This window comes from Xenopus laevis, chromosome 2S (assembly GCF_017654675.1).
Source record: "Xenopus laevis strain J_2021 chromosome 2S, Xenopus_laevis_v10.1, whole genome shotgun sequence".
Lineage (NCBI taxonomy): Eukaryota > Metazoa > Chordata > Amphibia > Anura > Pipidae > Xenopus > Xenopus laevis.
Window position 1 is genome coordinate 45,219,505 of NC_054374.1, and position 22,212 is coordinate 45,241,716.

General features: G+C 37.4%; 1 protein-coding gene across 1 annotated transcript in view; it reads right to left on the bottom strand.

Moving 5' to 3' along the window:
• nr1h5.S (nuclear receptor subfamily 1, group H, member 5 S homeolog) overlaps positions 1–7,243 on the bottom strand; it is a gene marked incomplete at its 5' end in the record, with an annotated part of 42,089 nt that extends 34,846 nt beyond the window's left edge. The window contains 1 exon segment of the mRNA NM_001088774.1: positions 7,108–7,243. Within this exon segment, the coding sequence (NP_001082243.1) occupies positions 7,108–7,201 (94 nt within the window).
• Positions 7,244–22,212: the final 14,969 nt, after the last annotated feature.

Sequence of the window (22,212 nt, forward strand, 5' to 3'; positions counted from 1 at the left end):
GGCTGTGTTAGCTTGCTTAAAATGAATGTACTTCCCCGGATCTTATCAACTTCAAACTATCCCAGTGGGACCCCCCAAGCGCTTTTTTGATGTCCTCCAATCAGCTTTTAGTACATTCATCTGGGCTGGTTCTAAACCGAGAATCGGGAAACAGGTGCTGTCCAAGTCAAAATTGCAAGGAGGCTTAGGGCTTCCTAACCTACACCAATACCTCCAAGCTTCTGTTTTGAGCAGAATATTAGAATGGTTCTATTACCCTAACACCAAGAGGTGGATACAGGTGGAACAATCTCAACTTGATAGGCCACTGCAGGCTTTATGGTGGCTACACCCGGTACTTAGACCCCCATCTATGTGTCAACCTAAGATATGCAGAGAAACGTTACTTTTGGCTGACCGCTGTTTACTTAGATCTCCACATTTAATCTCACGTGAAGGCTCCCTCACCCCGATTATAGGGAATCCAGGTTTCCCACCAGGAATGCTAAGCAATGGTTTTCTGGGTAGGAGAAATACTGAAAATTTTGTTTGCTCCCAGGTGTTGGCAAATAATGTCTTATTACCAATTGCATCTGTTTGTCAGGGGGAATCTGATTCTTTTCTGACCAAGTTTAAGAATGCACAGCTCCGACACTGGATTTCCGACCCGCAAAACAAAAACGTTAGAACTTCCACCCCCACTTGGCTGGAAGATCTATGTTTGGCAAAGGCACCCATTCAGCATTTGATTTCGGTTTTGTATAATCATATAAACTGCAATGTAAACATGGTTTTACTTAAATTTACCAGAAAGTGGGAAAGGGATTTGCAGATTCGATTTACAGCTGACCAATGGCATTCCTGTTTTTTGCTGACTCAAAAGTTTTCCATAGCATGTAAATCGCAAGAGACCAATTATAAAATTATATTGCGATGGTATAAATGCCCAGATATCTTACACAAAATATTTCCATCTGTTTCGGAGTTGTGTTGGAGATGCAATAAGTCGGTGGGCACTCCGATACATATCTGGTGGCAATGCCAACTACTAATCCCTTTCTGGAAACAGGTTTTTCAAATTATCAATAAAGTGTCCTGTATTGACTTACCCTTTGACCCGGCTATTGGGTTACTTTCAATGTTACCTGGGTCGGCCATAAAACATAAGAGGACTCTTGCGGGATTTTGTTTGGGGGCGGCTCGAACAGTGATTCCTCACCATTGGAAATCTTCAGTTCCCCCCACGATTAATGAATGGTATTTGGAGATGGGGTCCACTATGCGAATGGAGGAACTTTTAAGCTATACTTCTGGGAAACAAGAGGGGTTTGTGAAGACCTGGTCAGCATGGGTGCTGTTCATGGAATCTGTACCCAAGCAGTTATTAACCCTGGACTAGGAGCACGTACACAGTTCCAATAACTTGGGTGGTACATGGGCAATATCAAAAATGGATGTCTTAAGAAAAATCTGTTACAGAACGGCTGAGCACTCTTTCACTTTCCTCTGTTCTTTATTTTTTATTTTTGGTTTTACTATCTTTTCTTTAATTTATAATTTCTGAATGTTATTGAATCCTCTCGAGCATTCCTCTCTAATTATATGATATTGTTGTAGTACGCCTCAAACTATATGAGGTCTGGGCGAACTAGTTCTATTTTTGGGATATCTATCGAGCGTCCGACTCGCCTAATGGTTTGCCAACCTTTGATACTGTGATAATGTGTTTCTGAGAAAAGCTTATTGTGGATGTACTCATTTTGTGTAATGTTTGTACTGGATTCATTTTCTTATTATTTTAATTTTTCTCTATTGTAAAATGCTTACTTCTTTAAATAAAGAATATACAAAAAAAAAAGAATACCTTGTTCTTAACATCTGATTTATGTGGTGGCTCCTGAGGGGCGTTCGTGAGTTCTGTTCATGTGATCGCAGGATATTTTGGATATATTGTTCCGTTTCTTGGACAATAGCATTATTAAGTAATAGTTCCGTGTCATACCACGTAGAGTATCGAAACGCATATATCGTTAGATATCTAGTATGAGTTGGGAGTGATCGAATGTAACTCATCCATATCGAAAAGAATTTGTCAGTAAATTGTTCTTTGTTTGTAGTGGATTCCACCCAATCCATGTGAAATATATGGTGGAGTTTTTGTTTGACCAGAGATAGTGGGGGTGCTGATGGGCAAAGCAAATGGTGTAGAATGGTTTTCCGAGTTGCAGCCATTAACCTTTCTGCCTGTCAGAGCGTGAAATTTTTTGTTGTGGAGGGGGTACCCTAAAAATTGCCCAAGTTAGCGTAAAAATGTTTGCTTGCTGAGTTAGAGACTTCCAGTATATCTGAACTTCCCCCCATAATTGTTGAATAATGGGGCATAGCCAAAGACAGTGCACAAGGTCAGCCCGGGATTGATGACATCTCAAACATTTATGCGAATTTAAAGTACCCACATGATGCCGTCTAAGCGGAGTGAGATAAGAGCCATGCAATATCTGTAAAGAGATTTCTTGATATTTGCTAACAGAGATAGCTTGCATTGTTTTTGCGTGATATAGAAGTATTTGGGAGGCCTCTGTTTGTGGGATTACAGAAGTCCATCTGAGTAAAAAACTGTCTGGTGCTTCAGTTGATAATGTGGTCCTAATAAAACGGTAAATCTGAGAGATAGTTCTAACTGTATTATATCTGGGCCACAGTATATTTATTGAGTTATCTTTATCTGTCGTGGAAAGATGTTTTAACACTTTCGTGGCATAATGGATAATTTGGATCAGCAGCCTATGGTCATCTGCCAGGAATGGGAATTTCTGGAGGAGCTTGTCTTTAGGTAACACTTTAGTGAAAGTGTCACCGACAATATCTTTAACAATTTTCAGATTTCGGTTATGCCATTCCACTAGGGTTTTATTATGTTTCCCCGTCGGAAATGTTGGATTATTGAGCCAGGACAGATAAGTGGAGTAACAAGGTGTTAATTTAAACCTGCGTCTCACTGAACTCCACGTTCTATAAGTGTCTATAAACAGGGGGTGTTCCCACATATCCTGTGGAACATCCTTTAATGGAGAATGCAAAAGAAAGTTAAGGGATAAACCTCCTGTTAAGAGTTGGTCAAGCTCTGTTGAGGCATATATATTTCTATTATATATCCAGTCCCCAGCAAAACGCAGTAATGCTGCCTCGTTATATTCCCGAATATTTGGAAAGTTAACCCCACCCAAGGCTTTAGTCTGCTGTAATTTGAATAAACTTATCCTCGGACGTTTCTGCTTCCAGATAAAAGTACGTAACATTTTAAGTAATCTTTTGTAGTCGGATGGTTTTATGCTGTAAGGTAGCATTTGTAGTTGATAGTACATTATATTATGATAGTAATTTAGGAAACAAAATCATTTTGATTAGATGAATTCTCCCCAAAAAGGTTAGGTTTAGTGAGTGCTTGACAAAGGGGTCTGACCCCGAAACGTTGCACGTTTGCAGAATAAACATGCAAGGGTATAACCCTGCTGTTACTAGCCTCTGTGTGCCAGTGTCTTCTTGGACAATTTGCTGAGGGGGGTGCCGATCCCTCCAACACCGTGCACCAGGCGTCTAATTGCTGAAGGCCAGGGTTGTGCGAGCGGGCTACACTACATTGCTAGGTTTAGTGAGTCCCATTTGTGTAGATCTTGTTGAATACTGTCAATAGTATGTCTAATATTGAGTGAATAAATCTCTTTATGTTTTTTCGCCAGTTTAATACCCAAGTACGTTATGTAAGATTGTGCCCTCTTAAAGGGGAACTCAGTATTCCCAATTGTTGTGAACCCCGGGCCTCCAAGTTCCAATGCTTCAGATTTGTTGAGATTTATCCGGAAGCCCGCAAAAGTACTGAAAACCTGTATAGTATCCAAGATCGTAGCCAGTTATATATGAGGCTGATGGATAAACAACAAAATATCATCCGCAAAGGCTGTTATTTTAAGTCTGATATGTCCAAGTGGTATGCCTGCAAATGTTTCATTTAAAAGTAGATGTTTTATTAGAGGGTCTAGTGCTATGTTGAATAGTAAAGGTGAAAGAGGGCAACCCTGTCTAGTCCCTTGTCGGATTTCGGATGGTTCTGAATTGTAGCAATTAACTGTTATAAAAGTCTGAGGAGCATCATATAAGGTTTTGAATAGGATAAGCATATGAATTCCAAAATGTTGGAATTTTAAAAGCCTACGAATGTGTGCATGGGAGATCCTATCAAAAGCCTTATCAGCATCTAAGTTTAGCAACAATCCTTGTCTTCTTTTTTCTAGGTTACACTGGTATATTGTGGCGATAGCTTGTGTGATAGCCCGAACCGGATGACTGTCCTTGAGGAAGCCCATCTGATTAGAGGTAAGTATATGGGGAAGAATTTTTTGTAATCTATTAGCCATTATCTTCGTCATAATTTTGAGGTCCTGATTTAGTAACGATATTGATCTATAGGAGGTGATGCTTTATTTTAATGTTGATGGGGAAAAATGTAACCATTATTTTTTATTTCTACTTTTCTAAGTTTTAACACAGGTTGGGCCAGATTGACCTCAGTAAAACTTACCTCATGAAAACCTCATTGAAGACTATGGGAAAGATGCAACTGAATTAGCAGTTTTCCACTTGAATAGAATCCGGCCCCTTGAATAGCATCTAGCCCATCATTTGTGAATCTAGTCATTAATAAGTGTTTTTAATAATTCTGCTAGCCTGCCTCTACTAAAGAATTTTATTAAAATATTTTTATTTTACATAGGCTATCTATTTACCCAGTTTTTACTGTTCCTTTAAGTCTACCATTAATAAGAGGTAATTCCATAATTTATTTACTAGGCATTAGTTGTGTGCCAATGCCATTACTGGTCCTGCATGTGCTCATGCCTGTGAACTCCTCTAGACAGAATCTGCACAGAGGGGTAAGTAAAGACTTAGGGGCATTTGCCCGGGATAGCTGATAGGCTGGGGGGGAGGGGGGGTCTATGTAGGGTAGGGGTGTAGGGTTTTTTAACTTAACAGTTTAGTTCTCCTTTAAGGTGGCCATTTGATTGAATTGCCCGATTGAATTTCTGACCAATGCCAGACGAAAAATCATTTGATGCATGATCATATGGTGCTCACTAAGCTCACTATAATGTGACGGATTTGTTGGATCTCACTAAAATTGGTCGTTAAAGAAAGAAATGCCATTTGCCAAAGAGAAGGGTAATCCTATTGAATCCAGTGGCTAGGGCAGCACCGGATGAAGATACATCCCTGTTTATTGAGCACATATTTGAAAAGGAAGTTTACTTCTCATTTAACCTCTCTAGTTATCTGTGTGTATTTGTGGACTGAACTGCCATCTAGTGGGCTGAAACAAATTGTACTAAAAAAACTAGAGTACTGCCTCAAAAATATCTTTTTGCAGTTTTACATAATAATTTAAAGGGAAGTTTATCTCCCCTCCCTCTACATAGTTGCCATATCCAGTCATGTAATATGAGCTCCTACTTTTGACTAGTGCTGTCTTTATAACAGGACCTACTTCAACTGAATTCATCATACATGAAGAAGATTAGATAAGTTTCACAGGCAAACCAGGCAGATATTTGTATAATTTGGTAACACATATAGATGGCTTAATTGTCATCAATAACACAAAGGTATATTGCTTGTGTGTCCATAGTTTTCTACAATCAATGGTCCTGCAAAAACAAAACTGCATTGTAGTTCAGACTTAAATCCATGTAGGTATATTGCTCCATTATCTGAAATACTTGATACCAGGGTTTTTTCCAAATAAGAGGTCTTTCTATAATTTGGATCTCCATACTTTGTCTACTGAAAAAGATGTAAACTTTACATAAACCAAAAAAGATTGTATGTCATCATCAATAAATGTTTTATTATTACAGATAAAAAATAAAAATGTGAATTATTTTCTTAAAATGGAATCTATGGGAGAAAGCTTCCCTTTAATTCAGATCTTTCTGGATAATGGGTTTCCCTTCAAGGGCTCAAAAATACAAATGCTGTTCTGTACATTCCCTTTTAAGTTATACTACATGTATGAGACCTGTTATCCAGAATGCTCGGGAGCTGGGGTTTTCTGGATAACTGATGTTTCAGTAATTTGGATTTTCATACCTTAAATCTACTAGAAAATCATTTAAACATAAAATAAATCCAAAAAGCTGGTTTTGCCTCCAATCAGAATTGCTATCTTGGGGTACAAGGTACTGTTTTATTATTACAGGACAAAAAGGAAATCATTTTTAAAATATTTGATTATAATAGAGTCTATGGGAGAAAGTATTTCCATAATTCGGCACTTCCTGGATAATGGGTTTCTGGATAGCAGATCCCATAACTGTACTGGAAATGGATTTAGTAAAATTAGCAAATAGCTTTAAACTCAGGTCTCAACATCTACTGTATAAATGCAACTTGTCTACCCCTCCAGGGAGAAGTTATCAGAAAAAGTAGGAGGAGTGAGAATAGATAAAGGAAAAATTAGACTTAGATACAATGACCTAGTCCTTTAGGGTAGGGGCACACTGGGCGATTCGGGGATATTTAGTCGCTTGGCGACTAATCGCCTCGTCTTTGCAGCGATCAATCCCCCTGAACGCCTTCCCTTTGTCTTGCGCCCGCTATAATGAAAAGTCGCCTGCGGCATGGCACACGCAGCGCTTCCAAATCTTCCAGTTCCCTCTACCCCTAGGGTTGTGGTACACATGAGGTTCCGGGGAGATTAATTGCTCAGCGACAAATCTCCTCTTCTTCAGTCGTCTAATCTCCCCAAAATGCCTTCCCGCTGGCTAGAATGTGAATTGCCGAAGGGATGGCACTTGGATTGCTTCGGTTTTCCAAAGTCGTCCGAAGTTTTCTCATTAGGCAACTTCAGGCGACTTCGGTAAACAAAGTGATCCGAGTGCCATCCTGCCAGGGATTTACATTCTAGCCGGCGGGAAGGCATTTCGGGGAGATTAGTAGCCCGAAGAAGAGGAGATTAGTCACTGGACCCCGGATGCCATGTGTGAAACCACCCATAAGCATTCACATTCTTTCTTGTCTGTCATTATTTTTTAAACATATTTCCTAGAAAAAGAAAACTATATTTGTTTTACTTACCATAGTAGGTTAACGGCTCAGCAAGACAGTATGCATCAGAAACTGTTACATAGCTGTTTGCCATGGTCTGCTCCAGTTGTTCCCTCTGTCTCATTAACACGAATTCCCCCTCCGTATTCTTTAAAGAAATAGAGAACTGCAGAAAGGAATATATAAATATATCAGTGTGCTGGTGTAGCAAATATTTAATGCAAATATGTTTGGATTGGTCACACAATCACATCTTACATTAAGTCCATAGAAAAATATACGGGTTTAGAATGCAAAGGAAGCACTTAGAACTTAGGAGAAGCACAGGCTGAATTATGAGAGTCTTTAATCAGGCACAAGAACTATATACAATAAAGGTATTTATTACAAACACCTTGTGCCCCATTGTACAAATAAATGTGCAGGGAGGTGCAAGGGATCTGTTCACCTTATACCTGACACTGACCTTAATAAAGGGGCTCTCAAATATGAAATTAACTGATATGTGTACATTCATGCTACCATGATTCCCATTTTGGTAACTGAACAAAAATTGTCTGAATTGTCAAGTACAGGTATGAGATCCGTTATTTGGAAACCCATTATCAGGAAGCTCCAAATTACGAAAATGTTGTATCCCATAGACTCAGTTTTATCCATATAATCAAATTTTTAAAATTGATTTCCTTTTTCTCTGTAATAATAAACCAGTACCGTGTACATGATACAAACTAGGATATCATTGATCCTTATTGGAAGCAGAACTAGCCTAGTGGGTTTATTTGAATTTTACATGATTTTTTACTAGACTTAAGGTATGAAGATCCAAATTACAGAAAGATCCGGAAAGCCCCAGGTCCTGAGCATGGATGACAGGTTCCATAGCTGTACTAGTTTGTGGTGACCATAGTTATTGGAACATACTCTTTACACACTTTGGTACATGAGGCCAACAATCGTATTGTATCACTCCACTAACAGTAGGTTTACCCTAGAAAACTACGCATTATTAGAAAGAACAGATTCTGGGTAAATATATCAATGTACTCCAAACTACAAAGTTGCAATTCTTTCCTAAAGTTATAGTTTTTTATAGAAATTTGGAGAATATGGCGTATGTGCTTGGCAGGCAAAGGGTGAATTAATGAATTAAGGGTGAATGAATTAAATTAAGTTATTAACAAATGAAATTGCAATTAAAAGCAGTCTTTGTTCACCCCATTCTGTTGTTTGGCTCTTAAAACAATGTCAAAAGAGTGAGGTTTACTCTAGGTCCAGTGGCAGAACTACCGGGGGAGCAAAGGTGCGATTGCACCAGGGCCCTCACCCCCTCAGGGCCCATTGGAAGTTTATGTGCCTGCGTAGCGGACAAGAAGATTGTTTCTGAAGGTGGGCCCAGCTGCACAGCCCACACCCAGGTCTGGTGCCAGCTAGCTATGTTACCGTCTAGGTCTCTTAATCAGCTGGGGGCCCCATTAGAAATCATGGGGCCCCGTATAACTACATTTTTGGGCTAGGGGTTTAAAATAAAAAAGCACACATTGGTGTTCAGTAGAACTTAGACTTTGCTAAAGCATTTGATACAGTGCCACACAGAAGGTGTGGTTAAATTAAAGAATGTTGGTCTGGAACATAGTATTTGTATCTGGATAGAGAACTGGCTAAAAGATAGACTACAAAGAGTGGTGGTAAATGGAACATTTTCAAATTTGACAAGTGTTGTTAGTGGAGTACCGCAGGGCTCTGTACTTGGTCGCTTGCTTTTCAATTTGTTTATTTATAACATGGAGGTGGGCATTGAAAGTACTGTTTCTATTTTTGCAGATGATACTAAATTGTGCAGAACTATAGGTTCCATGCAGGATGCTGCCACTTTGCAGAGTGATTTGTCTACGTTGGGAAACTGGGCACCAACTGGAAAATGAGGTTCAATGTTGATAAATGCAAGGTTATGCACTTTGGCAAAAATAATAATAAATGCAAGTTATACACTAAATGGCAGTGTGTTGGGAGTTTCCTTAAATGAGAAGGATCTTGGGGTTTTTGTAGATAACAATGTCATTCTGTGGCTACTAAGGCAAATAAAGTACTGTCTTGCATAAAAAAACTCGAGGGATGAAAACATAATTTTGCCTCTTTATAGGTCCAAGTTGTCTAATTCTGGGCAGTGTCATCCTGTGGCTACTAAAGCAAATTAAGTTCTGTCTTGCATAAAAAAGGGCATTAACTCAAGGGATGAAAACATAATTATGCCTCTTTACAGGTCCCTGGTGAGGCCTCATCTGGAGACTTGCAGTGCAGTTTTGGACTGCAGTCCTTAAGAGGGATACACATGAGCTGGAGAGAGTGCAGAGACGTGCAACTAAACTGGTTAGGGGGATGGAAGACTTAAATTATGAGGGTAGACTGTCAAGGTTGGGGTTGTTTTCTCTGGAAAAAAGGCGCTTGCGAGGGGACATGATTACACTTTACAAGTACATTAGAGGACATTATAGACAAATAGCAGGGGACCTTTTTACCCATAAAGATGATCACCCCTTCAGACTATAAGAAAAGAACTTTCATTTCAAGCAACGTAGTTGGTTCTTCACAGTGAGGACAGTGAGGTTGTGGAATGCACTGCCGGTTGATGTTGTTGATACTGTTAATGCCTTTAAGAATGGCTTTGATGATTTCTTGGACTGACATAATATCAAAGGCTATTGTGATACTAAACTCGATAGTTAGTATAGATATGGGTATATATAATTTATGTGAAAGTATGGAGGGGTGTGTGTATGGATATTTGGTTTTCGTTTGGAGAGGTTGAACTTGATGGACTTTGTCTTTTTTCAACCCGATTTAACTATGTAACTATGAACTTAGTTCCAGGAAAAATAAGAAAAAAATATACATATATTCCAATTTGAAACAATATATATGTTGTCTTGTAGAACAGCGCCTAAAGCAAACGGAGAGAGCAAAAAAACAGGGGCATAATATGGTGTAGTATTTTCAATTAATTAGAACACCCTGTGATGAAAAAGTGTGGAAAAAAAAAAAAAAAATTTTTTTTAGAAAATTAAAAAATGGGAGATGAAAATAAGAAAAAATAAATAAAAAATAAAAATAAAGAGTGGTCCAGGTAAATAGGTAAAAATCAGAAAGGGATTGTAATAAATTGTTTTCCCTTTAAAAAGATCTTCCTTTTCCACAATGTGTAGAAGCAAAAAAATATAGTGCCTTTTAAATCCTTCACCGAAGTTTAGTAAAATTGCCTACTTACAAGACAGTGGCAGTTATATCGCATGTAGTTTTGGTTTCTTGTGTTCTTCCCTCCTATCAGTCACCATCATTTTTTATTTATTTTTTCTTATTTTCATCTCCCATTTTTTAATTAATTTTTTTTTTTTTCACACTTTTTCATCACAGGGTGTTCTAATTAATTGAAAATACTACACCATATTATGCCCCTGTTTTTTTGCTCTCTCCGTTTGCTTTAGGCGCTGTTCTACAAGACAACATATATATTGTTTCAAATTGGAATATATGTATATTTTTTTCTTATTTTTCCTGGAACTTTTTTCACGCAGTTGAGAGACTGAAAGGGAACGGCAGGAGGGGGTTACTCTAAAGGATTAACTTGTTTCTTTTTTATTGTATATTGTTTTGTAACTATGAACTTGTAGCTTTAGGACTTCAATTTCGGCTCCTTTCGTGACTTTGGGTCTTTTCGCTGCTTCAGGACTTCAAGTACGCCTCATTTTGTGACTTTGCGGCTTTTCGGGCTTTGGGACTTCAAGTTCAGTTCTTTTCATGACGTCGGGACTTCGACGGTTCAGGACTCCGGAAGAGGCGGCACAGCTTATGCTCTGTCAAGGGGGCCCTGGCTATTTCAAAAAGTGCAGCACAGCCGGGGCCCCCCTTTAGGCCCGGTACAGGAGTACGCCCTGTGCCCCCCTGATGGCGGCCCTGGTAGCGTATCAGCTTTTCTGTCTACTAAAAGAAGCCAAGGCACAGGCCCATGTACCCTGAACTTGAAACCACTGGAACCATTACTACTGAAAATTCATAATTAATCTATATTAGAAATATACATAGAATTTGAATTTTCTTTCACTGTGCAAAAATAGTTTTTCAATGGAGGACCGCTTAATGGTAGTCGACAGAAAAACAGAGAAAAAGAAATACAGGAATGAAAAAGAATGTAAAAGCAAAAGAGAAAGGGGGAACTAAAAGTGAAAAATGAGACAAAGCAGAAAATCCCCAAAAACTTTCAGTTATGTTTTATTAACAAATCTATAAGCAATTGTAGCATTTGCTATAATCCATTCCTTGTTATCTATCATACCCCCTCTTCAGTTGGCCCGCTTCAAAATGCTATGAATGTTATTATTGTTAAAAAGTATTAGTTACTGTTTGTGATTGTTTCTGCTTGAATAGAAAGACTGATGACCTGTCACAATATAATATGAAGGCATTATTTCAAAACCACCCTCATAAATATTTGAATGGTGGCAGGAAACATTTCATACACAGTGTTGTGGGGAACCTCCTCCCATCCTCATCTCACTACACCAGGTGCTCAAAAGAACAAACAGATTTATTTTCTTTAATTTTGAAACCTGTCATGGGGCTAGACATGTTGTTAGTTTCATAGGTGCCCCAGCCATGTGACTTGAGCTCTGATATACCTGCATTGCAATATTACAACTAAAATACATTTTTTATTGGTTCAAGAATAAAATTTTAAAAGGTAGAATGAATTACTTGCAATGTATGCAGTAAACAAAAAAGTGAAGGAATATGTACAGTGGTGGAACTAACACAGGGTTGGGGGTACGAAAGAATCAGCGTTCACTCAGCAATGGGGTCAGCTGTAGCTATCAGTAAGGTGGACAGGTGGGTGGCAGTCACGGTCAACAGGTAGGTACGTTTTTTTGCACCCGGGACTTTTATTATTTTATAATTATGAATAAATGATCATTATTCTCTGATAGCTGCAGACAGTCAGTTAACAGTGCAATACTAGAAGTTGTTTTAAAACATAATTTACCAATGCCTATTGAATATCTAATTTTTTACCTCTTCGATACTACAATAGATAGATAAGACAAAAAGTAAGTCAGAATATGTGACACTGCATTAGTTTTATCTTGTGTAGAGAAAGAGAGAGAGGGGGAGAGAGAGAGAGAGAAAGAGAGAGAGAGAGAGAGAGAGAGAGAGAGAGAAGAAAAATGAGAGCTTCAAATGAGTGTAAAGATCCAAGCACACAGAACAGTAACTAGAAATATCATTAAAGCCTATCACAAATCAGCTTAATCCTTTCTGCTGCTTCTCTGTGGGAGCGACTGTTGTTTATTTAATAAAATAAATAGTTATGCAATTATCAGAAGTTAATGAGTATCTCCCAGACTTTGGGCCAAATTTTAAATTCTGTGCATAAGCCAAGAAGATTGAGAATTCTGCTTCTGTTCAGAAACAAAGACACAAAGGAAGTTGTAATTTCTGCCCCTTAATCTCTTGTAACTACTTGACATTCACACATAACCAAAGAATGTTAACTATGAGATACATTCTGAAATTATAGAATTAATTATGATAGATAAAGAAAAAAAACAATGTTGCCCATCTAATAAGTGGTATGTCACATTTGAACTAATGGATATTTATACAGATTTCTGTAGGAGGGACATTATGATAAACTGGAAAAAATGGCCCATCATTATACCATAGTTGACTACTTCTCCCTTTTTTTTACTTTTCTTATTGCTTTTTAATGTTTTTAATACTTAGTAGTTTATACCATAAGTGTACAGGTAAAGGACATATTATGCAGAATGCTTGGGACCTGGGGGTTTCCAGATAACAGATCTTTCCATAATTTGGTCTTCATACTATAAGTCTAATAGAAAATCATGTAAACATTAAATAATTCCAATAGGCTGGTTTTGCTAACGATAAAAGTTAGTTTGAACCAAGTACAAGGTACTGTTTTATTATTACAGAGAAAAAGTAAATAATTTTTTAAAAATGTTGATTATTTGGATAGAATGAAGAATATGGGAGGCTGCCCTTCTGTCCTTCTGAACTTTTTGTTTAACAGCTTTCTGTTTAATGGATCCCATAACTGTACAGAAATTTGTGTAAGAATTAAATAAACCCAATAGGCTGATTTTGCTTCCAATGAAGATTAACTATATCTAAGTTTGGATCAAGTACAAGATACTGTTTTATTATTACAGAGAAAAAGGAAATTATTTTTAAAAATGTTGATTATTTGGATAGAATGTAGTATATGGGAGGCAGCCCTTCCGTAATTCAGAACTTTTTGCTCAATAGCTTTCTGGATAACGGATCCCATACATGTACTACAATACACTTCTAGCAAATAATTCAAAAAGACATATGCATTATAATGTATAGTAATACATAGTAACAACATCGTTTCCATCTGGCATGATAAAAGGCATGTACGACCCCTAACCCTAAGCTGTGCCCTCATACATGCTTACACAAAGACATATTGCAACATGCATAAAAATGTTTTGTATGCACTCACAGAATAATACTGATTGTCACATTAGCTTGTGCAGTGAGTGTTTTAAGTATGATAATTAGTTAATTGTAGCCACAAATATCATGCACACATATGGCACAACGTTTTTTAAAACGTAGAAACCTAAAGACAAGAGGTAGAGGTAGCATGAAAAAATATGAAGTTCCTCACTTATCATACATTGTTTTAATTAGTTAGCATAGGTCCCCAAATATTCCCATTTTATATAAAAGTGTTGCCTGTTCTGGAAAACAAGGGGTTATTGCACATTGCTTGCAGATTTTTGGAGTGTAAGGTAGTCCAAATGGTCTTTGCGCTTAGTGTTGTTTATATATGTAAGCACACATATCTAAAGCCTTTGAGAATGTTTACATGTAACTCATCTTCTAAATATCCATGAGAAATATTCTTAAAATGGACAGTTCCAATTAGATAAATGAACACTGACCCATTTATTTTAATTATTACAGTTTAATTACAACATAAAATGCCTCATATATTAATTTGGTATTGTTTATCTTTCTTGTATAACTGACCCCACCATTTTTTCAGAACAACAAGGAATGTTTTGCTACCCAGGAGCATCTTCAATAGTCAGATGACCTGTCAAGCCTCCCACTTACTGACTATTTAAGCTCCCTTAATTAGATTACCCTAAGTGATATTGAAACTGGGTGAATCTGCGGTTAGGGTGCTTTTAGAAAAACAGCATTGCTGCCACAAGGCCTTAGGGTCTGTGAGTTATGTTAAGAAATGTGCATCTACTGATAGTAGATGGATTTAAAAAGTTACAAAAGGTTAAATAAGACGAATAGTGAACAAGTATGAGATGTGGGGGGTCCATTCTTTAGCCAGTGTAGCCCGATAAAATAATGTTGTAATCTTCCTCTTTTTCAGTAAGCACAGAGTAAAGGCCAATTGGTTGTTTACACTGGCTAGATCTGTATGCTGCATTAAATAACAGGCTAATTGAATTGTTTCTTAAAAATTGTTTTTGTGGTGAAGGACTCTTCCTGTGGTCTTTTTTTAGTCTTGGATAAAAAGCCTGTGCCTTGTTGGTATTTGCCAGTGTCTCATGCTAAGGGATTTAGCCATCTTGCTAGAGCTAATACAAATATACAAATATACATAAACTCAACATAAATATTGGTTAACTGCTGTAAATGTTTACATTCAAATAAATATTTTTTAACATGCGTACCAAATATTGAAATGGCAAGTGCTGAAATTGGTGCTGATTTTAACCAACCATAGGGGTCATTCACAATGGCACATGCAAGTGCAAAAAAAATTTACAATGAAGCTTCCATTACTAATGCAGCACTGAGTGCTATAGTTATTAATGTTTAAATGAGGAGTGGGTGGAGGAGCCACAAAGGCATCCTCCCCGTCGGCCTATACCTTGTCATTGTGAGGCACAAGGTAGGAGTGAAAAGGCATGTAGTCCACATCAAGGCCTTGATGTAAAGACAGGACTGAGCTATGCATCCTAACACTGTACTCTTCACTGAATTACATATTTTTCATCCAGAGCTTAGTGCAGAGCGCAGCGTTCAGGGGTGCACAAGTGTCCACTAGGGTCAAGAACGACCCCACATATGTATTATATATTGTAATTCACTAAATCCATCCCAAAAAAAAACTTTTTTTTCCTATAGGTCTGTTGTCTATTATGCAGAATGTTTGGGACCTGGGGTTTTCTGGATAAGGTTTTTTTTAATTTGGATCTCCATACCTTAAGTCTATTAAAAAAAATTAAAAAAGACAAGGCAGGAATGTTTTGCTACCAATATGGACGGGAGTTTAACTTACGTACTTTGTACTGTTTTTATTAATATGGAGAAAAAGCAAATCAATAAAACTATTTTATTTGCTTAAATTGGTTTCTATGGGGGATACTAGATAGTGGGGTATCTTAAGTACAAGATACTGTTTTTATTAATACAGAGAAAAAGCAAAAACGATTTTATTTGCTTAAATTGGTCTTTATGGGAGATACGGAATAGTGGGGTTTTTTAAGAGATCCCATCAGGGCCAGGCCAAGCCAGCTGGATGTCCAAGGCAACCCCGGCCGGCAACCCGGCACGTGAGCCCATCCGTGACTTTATGTGCGACTTTGTGTGCAAACGGCAGGACGGGAGACTGAGGGGAGGCGACAGAGGTTGGAGCGGATAGAGGTGGGAGAGTGACGGAGGGGAGGGGGGAGAGCGGTAGAGGGGACAAAGGGGAAAACCAAAGAGGGCTTAAAAAATAGAACAGGGGTAGGCAGAAGACAATTTAAGAGGTACCTGCCTAGCGCCCCACTATCCTTCCTCCCTAGGCAGGTGACTCTTCTGCCTACCCCTAGTTCCAGCCCTGGATCTCATACCTGTACCTTTCTATATACATGTATGACAATTTTGCAGTGGTTTTAAAATTATTTGTAGGGTAAAGTCTAATGTTTACATTTTCTTCTCTTCTGGCTCTGACTCCTGAAAACAGCGTAACACAAATCAGCAGATTAAGGGGCTTTTTGCTGCTTTTGGGAAATCTATTCTCCCATAGGCAATAAACCTGAAGATACAGGGTAATCGCATTTAATCCAGACTCAAAGCAGAATATATATTTTCCCATGATGGAAAATTAAACCTAGAGAATGTATTGATATTAATTTAACATTATTCACATGCAGCAAGCTATAAATAGAGCAGTGCAAATGGTCTTCCTCAAAGATAATTATTTCAGCTAAAAACTCATATTTTATCTCTGTAAACAAAACGTATATGTATAAGAATAATCAGTCTTTGTTACCGTATATACTCGAGTATAAGCCGACCCGAGTATAAGCCGAGGTACCTAAATTTACCTGCAGTCACTGTTATTCTTTCATATAACCAACAGAGGGCGCTGTGTGATATTGCAGTCACTGTTATTCTTTCATATAACCAACAGAGGGTGCACTGTTATTCTTTCATATAACCAACAGAGGGTGCTGTGTGATATTGCAGTCACTGTTATTCTTTAATATAACCAACAGAGGGCGCACTGTTATTCTTTCATACAACCAACAGATGGCGCTGTGTGATATTGCAGTCACTGTTAATCTTTCATATAACCAACAGAGGGCGCACTGTTATTCTTTCATATAACCAACAGATGGTGCTGTGTGATATTGCATTCACTGTTATTCTTTCATATAACCAACAGATGGCGCTGTGTGATATTGCAGTCACTGTTATTCTTTCATATAACCAACAGAGGGCGCACTGTTATTCTTTCATATAACCAACAGAGGGCATTTTGGGATATTGCAGTCTCTCCCCAACTGTACTGTTGGTATAGGAATGATTAAAAGTGACTGAAATCTCAGCTACTCGGGTCGGGTACCGCTGACCCGAGTATAAGCCGAGGTAGAGTTTTTCAGCACATTTTGGATGCTGAAAAACTCAGCTTATACTCGGGTATATACGGTATATCCTTTGCAGTAACACAAAAAACAAATTGTGTGTTTTTTGGCTTCTCTGTCTTCAACCCTTAGGGAACAAACAAGGGAAAGTTGAGTGCAGAGGACCTCTTGTATTCAACCCTTAGGGATACAATACATGGGCCAACCAGGTACCCCCTCCAAGATGCTGAAAAGACCACATACGTTATGTCTGCTTTCCTATTATTCATTCAAAGTGCATCAACAATCTGAGCAGCAGAACTAGAAGAGGAGCTGTGACTTATCTTCACTTCCTTATCCACATGGAGATGATTTTTTCTATCCTGAACTAACCTGATATCTATACTAGATGGATATTGGTCGAGCACCATGCAAGTACCATGTGACATTTTTCTAGTAATATATTATTGGTATGTGTATTGCCAGCTTTAGTCCAAAAACATACTTATAGGTTAACTACCTGCTAAAACAATTAACTATATAAATGTTTCTGGGACAGTGACAAGGATGTTAAGATATGTATTAATGGGTGTGCTCTCATACAGATCCCATACTGATCTGATACTGATACAGTGTCATGTGACATGATCTTTGTCTGCTAATGCAGAAGTGTTAATAAAGTTATGTCTTCTTGAAGCAAGAGAAGCATGGGGGTAAATTTATCAAAGAGTGAAGTTCTGCCACTAGAGTGAAATTCCGCAGCTCTCAATTAATTTCTATGGGATTTTGAAAGGTGTATTTATCAATGGGTGAAAGTGAAAGTTCACCCTTTGATAAATACGCCTTTAAAAATCCCATAGAAATGAATGGGGAGTGGCGGCATTTCACTCTAGTGGCGGAACTTCACTATTAACTTCAGTCTTTGATAAATATACCCCATGGTGTCTGTGTGCAGTATCTCCTCTGTCTAAAAGAAAGCTGCAGGCTCACGTGAGATTGGGCTACCAGTTATCCCAACAATGGCAACAAAGGACATTAGGTTGTAACTTGACAAATGCAACAACTGATTTAAACAATGAAAAATCCTTTTTTCAAGCAATGCATCATTTAGAAACTATTTTACAGTCATGAAATATCTAGTTCAGCAATCCAGCCAATATGGCTCACAGTTGATCAACAGCCGATGAATGAATACTTGGCTGATTGTATAGCCTCGTGGTAGTGTAACTCCTAAGCAACTTCAGGCTCCCACTTCCATTCTGTCATGTGGCAGCTGACTGGTATATAACAGCCTATACCCACTTGCTCTTCCTAATCCAAGGACCTTTCCTACACCTATACACTGGAAAGGGATAATCACCTGCTGTCCCCCCTTTTTAAACTAGTGACAAACCGCAAATAATGTGAGAAATTAATGGAGAATGACTTAGTGATGCCAGTAATGTAGCTGGATGTTCATCCTTATATCAATTTTCAGTATGTTATAGATGGACCTATCTAGGCAAACAAGCATGAAGACATGAAGGGTACTTGCAAATTGCCCTACAATAATGCATCATTTAGACACCTTAAATTTTGTGTATGTACTGTAGACATTCGAGTATACAAAACTTAAAATAATAACAGAGGCTTCTAAAGCACTGTTATTCTAAATATTTTAAAATAAACTGTTGACTTAATACTGGTATATTTTTTAAAACTTGGGTAAGATTAAATCTTGTGTAGCTATAAGGGGGGTATAAAAAATGGTAATAAATTATGTTAATGTTCCATTATGATGAACAGCTTGAAAATAATTGCACCATGAGTAGCAGTGTGGGTTGTACAGAAGTTGATCTAAGATCTGGTAGAAAATGGTTTTATAAGATGGTGTAAACTAATATTTTAGCTTAGATAGAAAAGGAGGATGCAGACATAAAGATGGCTCGTTTTGGAAAGGACCTGAATGTAGGAAGTGAGAGAGAAGGCAGAAACAAATGTGGAAGAAGAAAAGATGAAGAGTTTCATTTTAGAGGCATGCATTTTACATTTTGAGAGTAAAAAAAGTAGAAGATGTGTTTACTATTTGTTATAATGAAAATAACCCTGTATTGGAACATTTGGAGAGAATTGTCACCCATAAACAAAAGGCACATGTACATAAGAAAGCTTAGTCTGTCGCTATCTATATATATATATATATATATATATATATATATATATATATATATATATATATATATATATATATATATATATATATATATATGGTCAGGGGATCAGTGCAGTATTGCTAAGTAGCAGAGGGCTAGTGTTTGTGTGCAAGTGGTTCTTCCTTTCTGATATTTAATTCTATAGACTGACACCAACCCTTGATTGACATATCTCATAACAATTTACTAAGTAGAGGAAGGTGTGACCATTAAACTGTCATGGCATACCCTTGGCCTGTTTTCATTTGAAAGAGAGGTTTTGCTAAATTTGAGAGGAAGCTAGACAGCAGAAGGACATATAAACTTGCAAAATTACCCTGGCTAGAATTGAACTCACTTCTTTTTTTCTTTTTGTTTGTTTTTTTTTTGCCAAAAGAAAGAAAATTTAATTCTAAGCAACTTTTCAATAAACACTTATTTAAAGAATTTAGTGGTGTTTAAAGTTATTTATAAATGCAGTGTCAGACTGGGATGCCAGGGGGCCACCAGGAGACCTTAAACTATGGGCCCACCAAAAATTCTTAGACTGTGCACCCACTTTCCAAACTATAATTCATCCTCTCCTAACTCAAACGCTTTATTCTACTAGTCTTTAATATCTACTTACCATATTCTTCCACGTGCATTTTTCGCATAAGAGAAATACGGAATGACCATGAAATAGGCTAAATGGTTAGAAGCAGGAGGGCCGACACTGTATAAATGTAATTGCAAGTGAAATCAGTATTTGTTTAACTCTTGCTTTTCTTTACTTCTGACTCTTAAAAGAGCAGTAAAAGTGCTCTGCAAGGTCTGTTAAATGTTTTAGAAACAGAAGTTCACAGAATGCAGGCAGACAGACAGTTATTGCTTTCAACCAAAACTGCATTAACAAAGAACTTTAAAATCATTAGTAAACCTGTTAATGTCTAACTTCAAAACCAGATTTTGTTTCATTCTGAAAAAAAACTGTTTCTGTGTGGTGATCCCTGTTAATGTTCTTTGCCAAATAGCCCAATCCGATTCTGTTACTCTGCCGTACAACGAAAACTGGATTTTTGCCTCAAACTCCCAAATCATCCTTTGTGTTCGCAAACTTCATATCTTTCTCTAGGTCACAGGCTGTGCACCACAGGAATGAGGAAGTCATAAATCCAGTAGTAGAATTTTAGTGCTGATTTACTAAATTCACTTAATGCTGTTTAGACTTTCCACCAAATAGAAGCTGGCAGATTAAAACTGAGATTCATGAGTGATTATTGGTGTGCATTTTTTTCCCACTGGGGTGAGAACTCTGGCCTAGATTTATCAAACACTAAGGAAACTCCCCAGTCATAAAAATTCTATGAGTTTCATTATGAAGCTCACTGCATATTAACAGTTTAACTCTTAAGGAGCAAGACAACCACAAAAGACAACAATAAAAACAATTTATTTTGCGTGGTTACTTAGCTCATAAATAACACTTTATTTCAAAGTGTAATAAACACATTTTAGGAACTCTTGATCCATACACACAAACAACGTTTTTTTTTATGCCAGAATGAATCCATATTTTGATGGCTAAAATTTTAAGTGGAATTATGAAATCTATTTTGAAACAAAATATCCTTGTTATTTTAATACAGTAGTAGTAGTTGTATTAGTAATTTTAATACATACACATTTTAAATACAGAAACTATACAGGAGAAATAAAAACACTAGTGGCATATTCTTTTTTTTTTCCATCTTTCCTGAAATAGAAGACAGATAGACCATAGATTCAGATTCTTAAGTACAGGCCATTGTCCAGACACTTTGAAATATAGCAAATCCATTATATACATTGTCTTACCCAAACAATTCTTCACCTGATGAATAAAGTAAATATATGTGAAATGTATTAAATAGAATTGGTGCTTAAACAGTGTTTGTGTACACTTAACACCAGTGCACAAAAAGTTGAATTTTCAAGAGCAGAATGTAACACACAAGGATTGGAATACATAGACTATTTTGTAGATTAATGTAATCTATCTGTTGAGTCTTGTGTTTGTGTTTCTTACCACGTGTAACTAAACAAATGATAAATATTATTAAGCTACTGCCAAATAGGCTGATTCTGGGCCTGAGTACAATAAATAAACAAGTACGTTTGTGACTGTTTGTTTGAATGGTCACAATTTTGCACTTTTCCCACAGCTGCTTCTGGGTCCACCATACCCTCTTATATATATGAAACTACATTATAAATATGAAACTAAGTGATTTGTTTTAACATTATGGAGCCACGTTGGTGCTAAGGCTACAGGTTTCCAAATGGAGGAGGGCTTTGCACAGATGCCTCTATATGAAAAATTTTTTTTAGTTTTAGTTATGTTGGATATTTTGTTAGAAATTTTGCAGTGAAGCTAAGTGGAAAGGAGGTGCTGCTGTCCTATTGTATAGGTGCATGTTCAATACAATTTCTATAATCCATATGTGCCATAGTTGAGGGGTTTCATTGTTTGCATGCCTAGGGCAGCAGCACACATAACCATTTCCAATGATTTGATGTTGCATGAATGGATTTAATGTGAATAAGCCAAAATTGGGACTTAACCCCCAAAGACTCCTGCTGCTGGGTAATGTAATATGACAAAATATATACCAATATAGTATTAAAAGGCAATATTTATTCACAACCATGCCATGAAAATATATATAAAATCATGTTAAAAACAAGCAGTACTGCATCTGAAAGGCGGGATCCCCCCCTTTTTTGAGGTTCCTAGACTACACCACCTAATAAATGAAACCAGATGTAAGAAAAAGTGAATGGTGTGGACTTGAACTTAACGCTGTATTGGTAGCTCGATAAAGTTCATGCTACAGTGTGTTAGTGAGCATAATAGCCACTTTTTTAATGAGCATAACAAAGTTAGTAAACCAACGTGAATCCAGTTAGTCCGATGTCAGTCCCAAGTTGTAAATACCTTATGGTGCACACTAATTAATGTGGCGAGTTACGTAAAATATATTCAGCAGCTGAGGCCAACCGGCCCATCAGGTTAAATGTCATCCAAAGTAATCTTACTGGTG